This window comes from Theropithecus gelada, chromosome 5 (assembly GCF_003255815.1).
Source record: "Theropithecus gelada isolate Dixy chromosome 5, Tgel_1.0, whole genome shotgun sequence".
NCBI classification, from domain to species: domain Eukaryota; kingdom Metazoa; phylum Chordata; class Mammalia; order Primates; family Cercopithecidae; genus Theropithecus; species Theropithecus gelada.
This window is the reverse complement of record NC_037672.1, coordinates 97297647-97310178: the sequence shown is the minus strand read 5'-3', so window position 1 is coordinate 97310178 and position 12532 is coordinate 97297647. Positions and strand designations below refer to the sequence as shown.

Sequence of the window (12532 nt, the reverse complement as noted above, 5' to 3'; positions counted from 1 at the left end):
CTTATTTCTTCATTCTCAAAGTTGTTCTCACTTTTATATGACACTGACACCCCTCTGAACTATCTAGACCAAAGATGACAAATGCATAACATATGTGCCACACCCCTTCTCTAAGGTGATACATGGCACAGCTAATTGATGTGTCTTTCTTCCTGAGCCTATACTTAGCCTCACAATCTTTCTGAACACAATGGTGGTAGAACATAAGATGAATCTGTTAGGTATTCACACTCTAAGGGTTAATCTGTTCTTACCACTTGAACTATTCCATGGGATTGCTTGGCTGCTGATTTCATTCATGTTCATTTGTTCATAGGGTCAGTGCTAGATACTTTGATTTTGTGGAAGGTAAAGCATTTGGCCCTCTATGCCATTAGAAATCATGGGTTTAGGGTGTCTTATGTAACTCAAGAGCTACCAGTGCTGTAATTTCTATTCGAATTGGTTCGTGACATATATAAGAAAGATGGTGTTGCTCACACAAGCCCGTTAAGTCACATGTTCACAAGTGTGGGCTTATTTTTCCATTGATAATAGCAATGGACCTGTTCAAATAGAGAGAATCAAGCAGAGGCCTTATAAAGGATTTTGGAAGTTCTTACATGGTCTCATACAGGTGTAGTGTTATATACAGGGGAGGCCAAAGAGATTCTTTAGAATCTCTCCAATAGGGAGGTTTCTGTGATGTATCTTTCAAAATTACTTTTCTAAATGCCCATGTTCACATGAGCTAAGAGCAGAGCTAAATGGTGAGATCAGCTGCCCCAGCCTTTAGAAAACAGAACTGAGTGATGATGGAGGCAGAGCATGTAAATATCTCATTGATCTGTGAGTTAAAGGCAGGTCCCAAGTTTTTTGGTGGGAGTCAAGGCTCAGCTAATGGAAATCAAAACTGAAAGGGAGGAGAGAATTCTGTAGTAGTTTGGGATCAGGATGAACCTGTTTGTGAAGAAGTCTGAGGAATGAGGCAAGAAGCTCTGGAAGATGAAAACACAGAGACAGACAGAGATGGAGACTCAGAGATTCAGAGACAGAGTGGCACAAAGACTCAGAGACAAAAAAGTCAAAGAGCTGCATACAGACAGATAGAAAGATAGAGACACAAAACTCAAGAGATCAAGATAGACCCGCCAGCTCACACAGATAGCCAGAAGCACATGGGGACAGAGACTTAGGGAACACACATGCAGACCCAAAGAGTGATCCAGGAGACAGGGGCAGAGAAAACAATGAAAGACAAAGATGTGTCTTTAAAGATAAAGAAAAATCCACAGAGCCTGACTCAGAGATGGACCAACATACCCAGGGAAGTCACATGGACAGACCTGAGGAACAGAGCCACAACTTGGGGGAGGAGTGAAAACTGCATCTCATTGTGCTGAGATCCTTCTGTTCGGTCCCCAGGGAAGCCTTCACAGTGCAGGAATGACTGCAAGACCAAAAGAGCACCACTGCTCCCCAGTAAATGAGGCTCAGGGACCATTTTATTTGGACTGGAAAAAACCTTGAAAAGGTCTAGAATGACTAGGCAGGGAATTAAAATCAGAGGTTCTCTTAAGAGGGCTCACCTTCAAGTAAAATCAAGCTTGACTCTGGGCTTACTATGGTTACTCTTGTAACTTATACCTCATAAAGTGCTGGTTCAGGGTAATTGTCTTCGAACTGTGGTTGCCATTGACAACCTACCATTGTGGGCTAGTATAGGAGACAGAGAGGGTCACTTTCTGGAAGCTTCAGCTACAAGAAAGAGCTTGTAGGGGTCTGTAAAAAATACAGGCAGATTCTTGTTTCATTAGTTATCTCTTCTCTATTCCATGGTTCAGGCAATACCTCTAACCAATGTCAGTTTATTCCATTAGTAAAAACCGCCGGACATAAGAGGACTGAGTCTGAAAGTGATGGATGCAAGTACATCATCAGCATTGGTGCAATGGAAAGCTCACTGGCTTAAGTCAGGAGGCTTGAGTTCTGGTCTTGGCCTTGACTCAACTTGGGGCAATTCAACAAACATTTAAACATCTGCTCTTTATCAAGTGGTATGCTCGGGTGGAGAAGGCAAAGATGAATAACCCACTGTCCTGCTCCTAAGGAGTTCACCATTAAAAGGAGTTTACTGTGCTCTGGCCTAAAGCAGGTGGCCAAACCTCTTAGTACCTCAGGACCGACATCTGCAAAATGGTTTCAAGATTATCTGGTGAATCAACCCAAAACATACCATCAACTTGTATAAGTCAGAACTCTAGGAGCAGTAACATGAAATCCAGGAAAATTTAGAAATTTATAATGACAAAGCAAACAATGAGTTATATTTGTGAGACATTAAGGTTTTCAAAATTTCTCTGATACCATTTTGAAAATGTACACAAAAGCAGTAGAATTAGTTTTGTTTGGACATGAATCGCTTATTTTGCTTAGCTCAATGGAATGACTGGATTCTACCCTTGTTCCTTCCTGACTATTCCCAGGTCGGCACTCTAGTTTCCTACTCACCAATCTGCAAACTTCCTCACTAACTCATTGTCTTGGCTCTAGCCCCTTGCCACCCATCATGCTGAACTACCAGATTAATCTACCTAAAACCAAAACATGATGACTATGTACTTCCACATTCCTACAAACCTTTGTTCACTGACCAAATCTATTTTAGGCCCTCTGGAATCTAGATCAACCCAAATATCCATGCTTTCAGAGGGAAACAAGAGCCTACTTGGAGACAGATCAAGGAGATGATGGAAAAATATCCTACCAAAAAACAAAAGCAAAATTATACATATTATATGATTACAATTTAATCTCTGTATATGTGTGCATGTGTGTACAGTAAAACATTTTTTAAAAACTGGAATCGAGATGAACAATGTTATTTTAGGTGGTAGTACATGACTGACATTTTAGTGCTTTTCTTTATATTTTGATGCTTCTCTTTATTTCTCTAATTTTTAATAATTAATATATAACTATTATTTTCAACTATTTATTATAAATAATTTCAGATATACTGGAAAATAGAAAAATAGCATGAATGTTACTGCATTTAAATAATACCCGTATTTTAGGCAGAAGAATTTTTAACCTTTTGCCACATTTTTAATACAACATTTAATTTTGAGTCTTTTGATGAGCAGTTTTAAATTATAGATATCTTGACACTTTAACCCTAAATAATTCAACATGCATCTCTAAAAAGTTACATTCTTTTACATAACCATCATACTGTTATCAAAACAAGTGATTACTCTTATGCTTTTTAAAGTTATAAACATTTTTTAAACAAAGAAGTTCTAACAACAGATAATGGGGGCAGGTGCTAGTGGTCAGGGTCAGGGGGAGCATGAGCATAGAGAAGCAGGTGGTGAGCAAGGAACACCAATAAGGCCCAGCAGTGGGCCCTGTGCTCCTGGTAGAGGCAGGCCTCTATCAGGGAGTAGAAACCAGAAGTCTGTGGGCTCAGAATAGGAATTTATCCTCTAGGGGAGTTGGTAGGAGCCAGAAATTAATGCAGCCTTTAACGAAATGTCTAAGAGTATGGTCATGAAAGCAGAATTACAAGAGAAAAGTCAAGTGGAAGCTTCTCATAGGACGAGACTGATGGAGGTAGAGACCAGAACCAGACCACCTGAATGCTGACAAACCAGATGGGTCCTGGGTACTGGGCGGGCTTGAGTTCATGTGAGCTTTTTTGATTCCGAATCCTTGCATATTTTGCTACCATCACGCCTTTACTCATACCGTTTTCTCTGTAGAAAATGTCACATTTTCTAACTTCAACTGACAAAAATAATATCAGCTCCAAGGCCATCTTCTCCACTTCCACTGTGGAGAAATAGCCTTCCATAGGAGGTTGTTTTATCTAGACACTGTCACAGCCCTCAGCCCGCACAACACTGCATTCTAACTCTACACGCATATGAATCCTCCATCTCTGCACAGCCATGCCTTCTTTATTGTCGTCTCCACTATGCTGCCTTGCCTGGCGTCATCATTCAACAGATAGATCTATGACCCAGTAGAAGAGTGAATGAATGAAACAAAGTTACTCCACCCAACATGGACAATCTGTGGGACAGATTTCCCCTTGTAAGTAGAAGTAAGTCACCTTTCGGAGGAACAGAAAAACACCACAACTGAAGAGGAAATTCACTTGAGTTAAGAAGAGATGGAACTGTACACTAGTTACGTACTAATTATACAACCACAGAAGAACCACCTTCCGTTTTTAGAATCCAAGATTACAAAGTTGTGCACAGAAGAGGAACAAGCTGTATTGCTGTAGTTGGTGTCACACCTCTGTAAACAGGTTCCACCGAAATTTTGACTTTACTATACGTTTCTTAGCTGAATAAATTTTTCTAGTCCTGAAAATGAAATCTACACAAAATTCAATAACATCTGATTAACTAGGATGCTGGCCTGGCTTTGTGTACATGTGTATGTATATTATGTGAAGAATAGAAAGAATAATGTCTTTTACAGTAAACTTTGTTATAGTCACAGAACTTTCTTTGCTTCTCTCAGTTTATAATAAGCACTACGAACATGTACTTGTATAATAAGATGAGAGAAATTTGATGAAAACCAGTTTACATTAATGGTTACATTAGTTTACATCAAGCATGAAGGCTCTGGAGCAAAATGCTTGGATTTGAAGGTATATTAGAATGGAAACTTGTGCATGTGATTAAAACTCAGTTCTTTACTTTTCTTATCTGTAAATGGGGATGACATTAGTAATAATACCCACCTCACAGCAATGTGTGAATTAAACAAGTTCATCTGGGCAAAGGGCTTAAACTAGTGCTTGGCATATGGCAAGCATCCAATAATTACAAATTGTCATGATTAGAATATATACCTTTGACCAGTGGGCTCTACAAAGCAGCACCACACAGTGGAAAGCTCTGGGGTAAGTCCCTAGGTGTGTCTCTCAGCTCCACTACTTACAAAGTCTGTGATCTGGATTGTATACTTAGCTTATTGAAGTCACCTTTTGCATCTATGAAATGAGTATGGTGATATCGTATTGAAAGTGTTCTTGTGAATGGCATTATGCATGTGAATGGCACGGTGCTGGTGCATAGTAGGTGGTCAGTAAATCAGGACTATCACAGCAGGGAAACAACCTGGTTTGTGAAGTCAGCATGGGTTTTGAATACAGACTCTCCGAGACTGTAGGCAACCTGATTTTTCTGCTCTTGAGTCTCTTCCTATGTAAAGTGCCTTTTGAAGATGAGAGCTAGTGTCTACAAAATGCCTGCCTTATAATAGGGGCTCATTTTATTTGTTATAATTTATTCCTTGGGTCAGCAAATCACCAGCTGAGGGTCAATTCCTGCCAGATACCTGTTTTAGGGAGCCAAGAATGGCTGTGCATTTTGAAATGCTTGGGGGAAATAGAAGACTATTTTGTGACTCATAAAAATTACATGAAATTTACATTTCAGTATATAAATAACGTTTTGTTTGAACACCATCACGGTCATTTGTTTCTGTGTTCTCTTGTAGTTTTTGCACAACAGCAGATGTGAGTAGTTGAGGTAGAGACTGTAAGGCCTGCAAAGCCTAAAACGTTCACTACGCAGACCTTTATATAAAAAGGTTTGCTGCTCCATGATCTACTCTAACCTTCTCTCATATGTGAAGAATTAGCTGTCAATTAATTTAAATATTCAGAGCTTAGAATCTAGTTATTTGGCACTGGTCAACCCAGCCAAACACTGGCACTTTCTTATACAACTTCCAATTTGAGAAAATATCTAAAAAAGAGAATGTTTATTATGTTTCTCACATGGAGTTACAACTGACTAGATCATTTGAATATTTAATTGTAAAGTATGCTAAAATATTTTCATTTTATGTTATTTCTTTTGTGTTTCTACTTATATAGAGCTATATGTAGAAATAGTATAGTAACCTTTGTTAAAGCCAAAGAATCGCTGGAATTTTCAGTTATTCTTTACCAGTTTGTTACTTAGGTGATATCTCCAGTATTTGTTACTTGTTTAATTTTGCCATCTCTTCATTTTGCAAGCAGCAAATAGCCTGACCCATCTCCTGGTTCATGGTCCACCTCCCTCCTCTCCCCCGATTCTCCATGCCCCTCACTTCTTGCCCTCCCCACACCCCTCTTCCCCCTAAGCCCGTACCCTCCCCTGCAAAGTGTAAGCGAAGCTGAGCAACAATTTAAGATGGTTTTATTTCTCCTTTGCTTCTGGACACATGAATGTATTTTAGATGAAAGAAAATTAACGTTTTTAGGCTGACACTGTGTAAATGAGACATGGAAAAGCATGGTGTTGCTTGATTTAGGTATTTTAGAAAATAATAAACCTGTACTCTGAGCAAGTTGTATATGTCCTAGAAAGGCAAGTGACGGATTTGCTGCAGTTCAGGGCTCAATTTACAGGATTTACATATTCCAGAGCCTGAAAAAAACAGATGCCCAAGAACAAAGACTTCTGATATTTCTGTAATTTAACCACTAACTTATCTGTTTATGTCTATCAAAAATATAAACATAAGGATTTATCTCACTACCCAAATAACCTCTGCAAAATAATTGAAAAATTAAGTCATTAAAACCAGCCAACTTTTATCTATCAGTTACATTAAATCATTTTGTTTTTAAGGAGGTTTTGGAAACTAAATTAATCAGAAGGTTTGGTAGAGATTCTATCTCACCAGTGGCTAAAGATTCAAAGAAAAAGTCAATATTATGTTTGAGTTACGTTCAGTATTCTAGCAGAGGCAACAAGTCATTGTCAAGGGTTCTCAAATTGTTATCTACAAAAAGTGTATCAGTGAGGTGCTGCAGGGGCAAGTACTGGCACAAGTTGATTATGAAATATTCAATTCAATGATGTTAACTTGTTGGCAGCTTGAAATTGTCTATAGTGGGAGTATTTATACCAGGGAATTAGGCAAATTCTTGAAATCAGGGCTTTCTCCACCCCTCAACTCACCCCAGGTGTTTTTCCAGCACACTATTGAGTATGCTTAAAGAAGCCCTACATCTGAGATGGGAGATGTAGGGAGAACGGAAATGTACTAAAACTGATTTATGGTGACAGTTGTATCACTCTGTAAAGTTAGTCAAAAGTCTTGAATTGTACACTTGAAACGGGTACATTTTATGATATGTAAAATACACCTTAATAAAGTTGCTAATCGAAACGCCCCTAAGCCAATAAACAAAATATCAACATTTATTAGTACTTTTAAGATTCAAGTACACACCCAACAGACTTAAAACGAAAAATAAGACATTTACCTAATGCATTTGGTGGATACATATTCTATGCAGTGATCATCAACCTAGGGTCTCACTTTGGAATTACTTGGAGAGTTTGACAAGAAAACGCCCACCCTCAGAGATACTGAAATCATTTGTCAAGTCTGTGGTTTGGGTGTCAGGAGTGGGTTTTTTTTGTTTGTTTCTTTTGTTTTTTTTTTTTTAAAAAAAAGAAAAAGCTCCTTGGGTTGTTCCAGAGCACAGCCAAGGTCAAGAACCTGGACTGTAGAGCAGTTTTCCCAGATACCTGCAGGTTGCCCATTGCTATAGAAATCATCCTCATGTTTAATAATTGTTCAGGCCTTCTGAAATAGGGAAATCTGGACACGAATGTATCCTTTTTTTGCAGGGAAGTGGTGTGACTCGGTTTTGTATTCAATGTCGATTCTTTGCACATGGAAGAAAGACACAGTCCACAGTCCTATTTCCCCCATGGGGTTCACCTGTAGTTGCTTCTTGCTATTGGCATCGTGGTGGGGCACAGAGACAGCATCTAATTCATCTTTGTCATCTAAGCGTGTTCCCACAGTACTCAACCACGGACTCTGGGTTCTAGGATTGTTTGTTTAACTAAACGACCAGAATTGAATAAATTCTTCTGTCTCCTCCTTTGGGGTTTTCTATTACAGTGGGCTGGGAATCAGTTAACAGAACATGTAAAGCATTGTAGCTTAATGGTTCAATAAGGCACTGCGGGCCACAGGTCAGCTTCAGCATTTGGACTTGGTGAAAACTGTGCTGGATGCTCACAGAAGGGTCCTTTGCCTCTTCTGTTTGGGGATTCATTCTAGAGGGATAGAGAGATTCTAGAGCTCTGGCTTCCTAATAAGGGGAGTTTTCTTTAATGAAAATTCCAGTTGTTTTATCTGATTTGCCAAATGAAAGTAGAGTTCAATTCCGAGACCTCAGTTTTATAATCTAAAGACAGGAATCACTGATAAACTTTTACAGTAATACAACATAAAAAGATACAATCTCTGCAGCCTTAACACAGAGAGGTTTCAATTCTATTTTGGTTTTTCTTCGGTTTAGGACATAACCTGTGGCAGGTTGGATGCCCAGCTTTGCTACGTAATTTATGTGTGACTAGCAAGCAAGTTATTCAAACCTGTTTGGTGCTTGTTTTCATCCTTTGTAAGATGAAGATGACAACAGCTCCCATGTCATTGGATTGTTATGAAGATTTAGAGCTATTTACTCAGGCAGAAGGTACAGGTTTTACCTCTCCTCATGCACAGGTGCCAAAGACACCCTCATTGGGATATTCCCAGTGCATTAGGCAGAAGGTTCAGTTTCTCTAGGAAATCCCCAATTCCTCTCTTGTGTAATACTTGCTTCTTTTATTAAATACCCGGATGAGTTGTCATCTGGGTCACTTCTCAAAGACAGAGCTCCAATGACTCCACCTACCTATGCTTACCTGTTTGAAGAAGAAATTTTATCCTCTTCGTGGATTGTTGGTATTGAAAGGCTCAAAGTTGGCCCTCTGGACATACATAAAATATAAAACTCCCAAATGCAGTATCAGGAGAAAGAAACATACAAGTGAGACTACTGCAGAAACTTCCTCATTCTCTATCTTTTGAAAAAGTCCCTCTCCCTTACAGTAGGGTAGGCTTTCTGTTTATCTTACCAGCAACACGGTCCTTTTACTGTCCCTGGGTCAGTGCTGGAAACTCTTGAACAACACATGTATTCACAAACCAGAGCAACATCAAGGAAGTCAGGCAACGTCACCTCTATATCCCAATTCTGTCCCTCTTCTCAAAGAATGTCCAGCATTTGATTTTTTTCTCTATTTTCTCAACCTACTTGTTTTCACATCTAGAAAAATAATGCAGGCTTTTGCAATGGAATTAGCCCCAAACAGGAAGATACTTAACAGATACAAATGAATAAAGTGGAAAAAAATAAACAGTTGAAGTGGCAGAGGGCAACAAGGCGCTGAAGATAGTCATTAACCAAAGCATGAAGGTGGGAGTGCGGAGTCAATGTCCACCCACTAGGCACTTTGAAAGGAGATCTGCTCCCTTACCCCAAGTCCTGCAGCAGCTCAGCTTCTCCATCGGATCTGCTCCACAGATCTGAGGGATCCTGGGTGCTCATCTTCCCTTCTAGAAGTTCTGCTCTGCCCATTCGCGCCCTTCACAGAGGCAGAGAGAGACAACTCGGCTGCTCCTGCCACCCTCTCCCTCTGTGAGACAGCAGCCCGCTGTGGCTCTGAGTCTCCAAGGCAAGGAAGTGAAACTTGGTTACTTACTCCTCCCACCAACACCACCACCCTGGCCTGGAGGCACTGGCAGGAGTGTTCTGTCAGTGAGGAAGTATGCAAACTTAGGTAGTTACCTCTGAGGACACCCACACTGCATCACGCAACAGGCAGTTGCTATCAAAGGAAATGAAGAGGCGGTCACCCCACCTGGGATTGGACAACAGTGCAAACTGCTTGTGTGAGGCCAAACCCTAGCTTCTCCCTAATGCGATCAGCCTCTGGTTTGTAGGGGAGGATGAGTGCACTCTTTTACCAATCTTCTTTCTGTCTTACACACCAACACAGGGAACACTGAGGAAGCTTCTATATCAGGAACACCTTTAGAGTGGGTAGAAAAAACAGAAGCAAACCACAAGTTCAACCCCGAAGTTTGCTGTTTTAGTACTTTTGTAATATTTGTGCTTGTTTACCCAGATCTTCTAATATATCCTCGATTCTCTGAATAGGGATGATTCAGAGATAATTATTGTTTCCTCCACAGAAGAAGAATTAGGAGAGAAGAAGGTAGGAAAAAGTTACAAGGGGCCATTCTGGTGCCCACCTAATGGGGCATATTAGAACTCCTGCAGTCTTTTTTTTCTTCCTTTTCTTTTTTTTTTTTTTTTTTTTTGAGACAGAGTCTCGCTCTGTCACCCGGTCTGGAGTGCAATGGCGTGATCTGAGATCACTACAACCTCCGCCTCCCGGGGTTCAGGTGATTCTCCTGTCTCAGCCTCCCAAGTAGCTGGGATTACAGGCACCCACCATCATGCTCAGCTAATTTTTGTATTTTTGTAGAGATGGGGTTTCACCCTCAGGTGATCCACCCATCTCACCCTCCCAAAGTGCTGGGCTTGCAGGCATGAGCCACTGTGCCTGGCCCGAACTCCTGGAGTCTTTGAGCGCCACTTCCTTCATGGGCTTACTCACACCTGCATGGCTTTGTGCCCAGATTCATATGTAGAGGGGGATTCTATCTGCCTGCAATGCTAAAGGTAAATGGCGGTGACTGAATCCTTGGGAAGTAGGACAAAGTGCAGTATCAAAAGAGTCAAGGACATACGTTGCTTCCTGCCTTTTCTATGTACCTACAGGTCTCTCTCTCCCTCTCGCTTTCTCTCTATTTCTTCTTATCTCTACTCCCTGACTCACTCAGCACTCACCAGGGTGCTCTGTAACTTGTTCTCACAGTGTGGCCTGAGGACTAGCAGCACAGCAGAGCTGTTCCTAAAGGACTAGATGATTGCAAGAGGCTGCTGTTCACCTCACACGGTTCTATCCTTCATGTTCCTCCCTATTACCACTGTGAGACCCTGGGTAACGCTGGTTGCCAGTGAGAAATTCCCGAGTGTCTACAGGCAGTCTGCTGAAGACTAAGCTCTGATAATACATATGTAACTGACTAAATGAGCACTTACAATTCTTTTGGCTACAGTTTGTTCACAGAGGAGGACAGGGCCCACTCAAACAGAGAGGCCAGTGCAGGCCAGGGAGATACTGAATATGCACACAGCAGCGACAGGGGAACAGCCTGTGCACTAGAGTTCCTGTTCCCTTTCTAGAGCCCTTTATTTGGTGTTTTAGTATCTATTTCATTCCCATTTTTAGCAAATTCTGGTTATTCTTTTTCTTAACTTTTTTGGAAGCTCAAGTAGCAGAATTTTCTAAGATCGTCCCTCTTTTCTCTCTGAATCTCCCAGTCTTTCTCCCTTTCTCATGCTGCTGTCCTATCTGTTGTCCTCTCCTTTGATGTCATTGTTCCACTTTGTCATTTACTCAATTTTCCCGGTATCCCTACCACCGTGCCTTCTCCACTAACTGCACACTTAGTTTTGCAGTGGTAACAGCTGCAGGAGGCTTACTAGATAGTTTCAACAAAATGCTGGACCTTCATAAAAATATTTGGTAATATATGTTTTACATTATTCAAATGATATAATTCTTAAATATTTGTTTATTTATTTATTTTTTAGAGATGCCCAGGCTGGTCTCAAACTCCTGGGTTCAAGCAATCCTCCCATTTAGGCCTCTCTAAATATTGAGATTACAGGTGTGAGCCACTACATCCAGTATGTTTATTAAAGGAACCTCAACTTTTGCTTCCAAGCAAGTACAAGGTATGTTTTTAAAAATCACGTAATTTACTTATTATTTCAACAATCTCTTTTCAGTGGTGCTGGTTCACAGCCCTGAATTTTTTCCACACAGGTGTTGGAGGTTTCCTCTCAGTGGTGATTTTAAGCAGAGTTCTGCTGGATGCCTTAGACCCTCAGTCATGTCTGTTATGTCTAAAACCCAACTGCATACAGAGTCTTGAAAATCCCATGCAAAACAAGAAGTGAGTCTAACTGGGTAAGGGGTCAGGGGTTGGGGGAGGTTTAGGAAATATGTCCCCAACTCCACATTGTATCCTCAACTCCAGCACAATTCTAAGACCACTTCTGAGAAGCTATCTGACCATGTTATCTCCTTTCTTTTTTCCCCAAAGTGGATGAGACTTAAGATCAACTTAATTTTAGTCACCAAAAGAATACATACGCTTTTGTCCACACTCTTTGTCTGTCTAGAATGCTTTTCTATTCTATGTTCTGTCCAGCCAACTCCTTTGCATTTTCCAGTCTCAGCATAAATATTATCTCTTTTTGAGAGGTGTTTCCTGGCTACCCCCTCTGTATACGGGGTCAGGTGACTGTCCGTGTTGCTAAGCACCTGCACTGCCTTAAAGTACTTCATGTCTCGATTACAACATTTTTGCCACTGTATTGAGATTATTTTATTTTGTTTTGTTATGTGTCCCTCAAGACAAAACTCTCATCTAATTGGACTGAGAGAGCACTTAACGGCAGAGTTTCTGTCTTGTTCATCTTTATACCTGTTTCACTCAGCACAGTACGCGGCGAGGACTAGCAGCTCAATGATTCTTGTTGACTCAGTGGTAGAGTCTCTTTCCGAAGTTCTGATTGAAAGCCTAAAACTGGGATTTTTTTTTTTTA

General features: G+C 40.6%; 1 protein-coding gene across 2 annotated transcripts in view; it reads right to left on the bottom strand.

Moving 5' to 3' along the window:
* Nucleotides 1-9517, bottom strand: part of DAPP1 (dual adaptor of phosphotyrosine and 3-phosphoinositides 1) — a 53535-nt gene extending 44018 nt beyond the window's left edge. For both annotated transcript variants that reach the window (XM_025385270.1, XM_025385271.1), the window contains exon 1: nt 9324-9517. In XM_025385270.1, the coding sequence (XP_025241055.1) occupies nt 9324-9424 (101 nt within the window). In that variant the 5' untranslated portion in view covers nt 9425-9517. The remainder of the gene's footprint in view (nt 1-9323) is intronic.
* Between the last annotated feature and the right edge of the window lie 3015 nt (nt 9518-12532).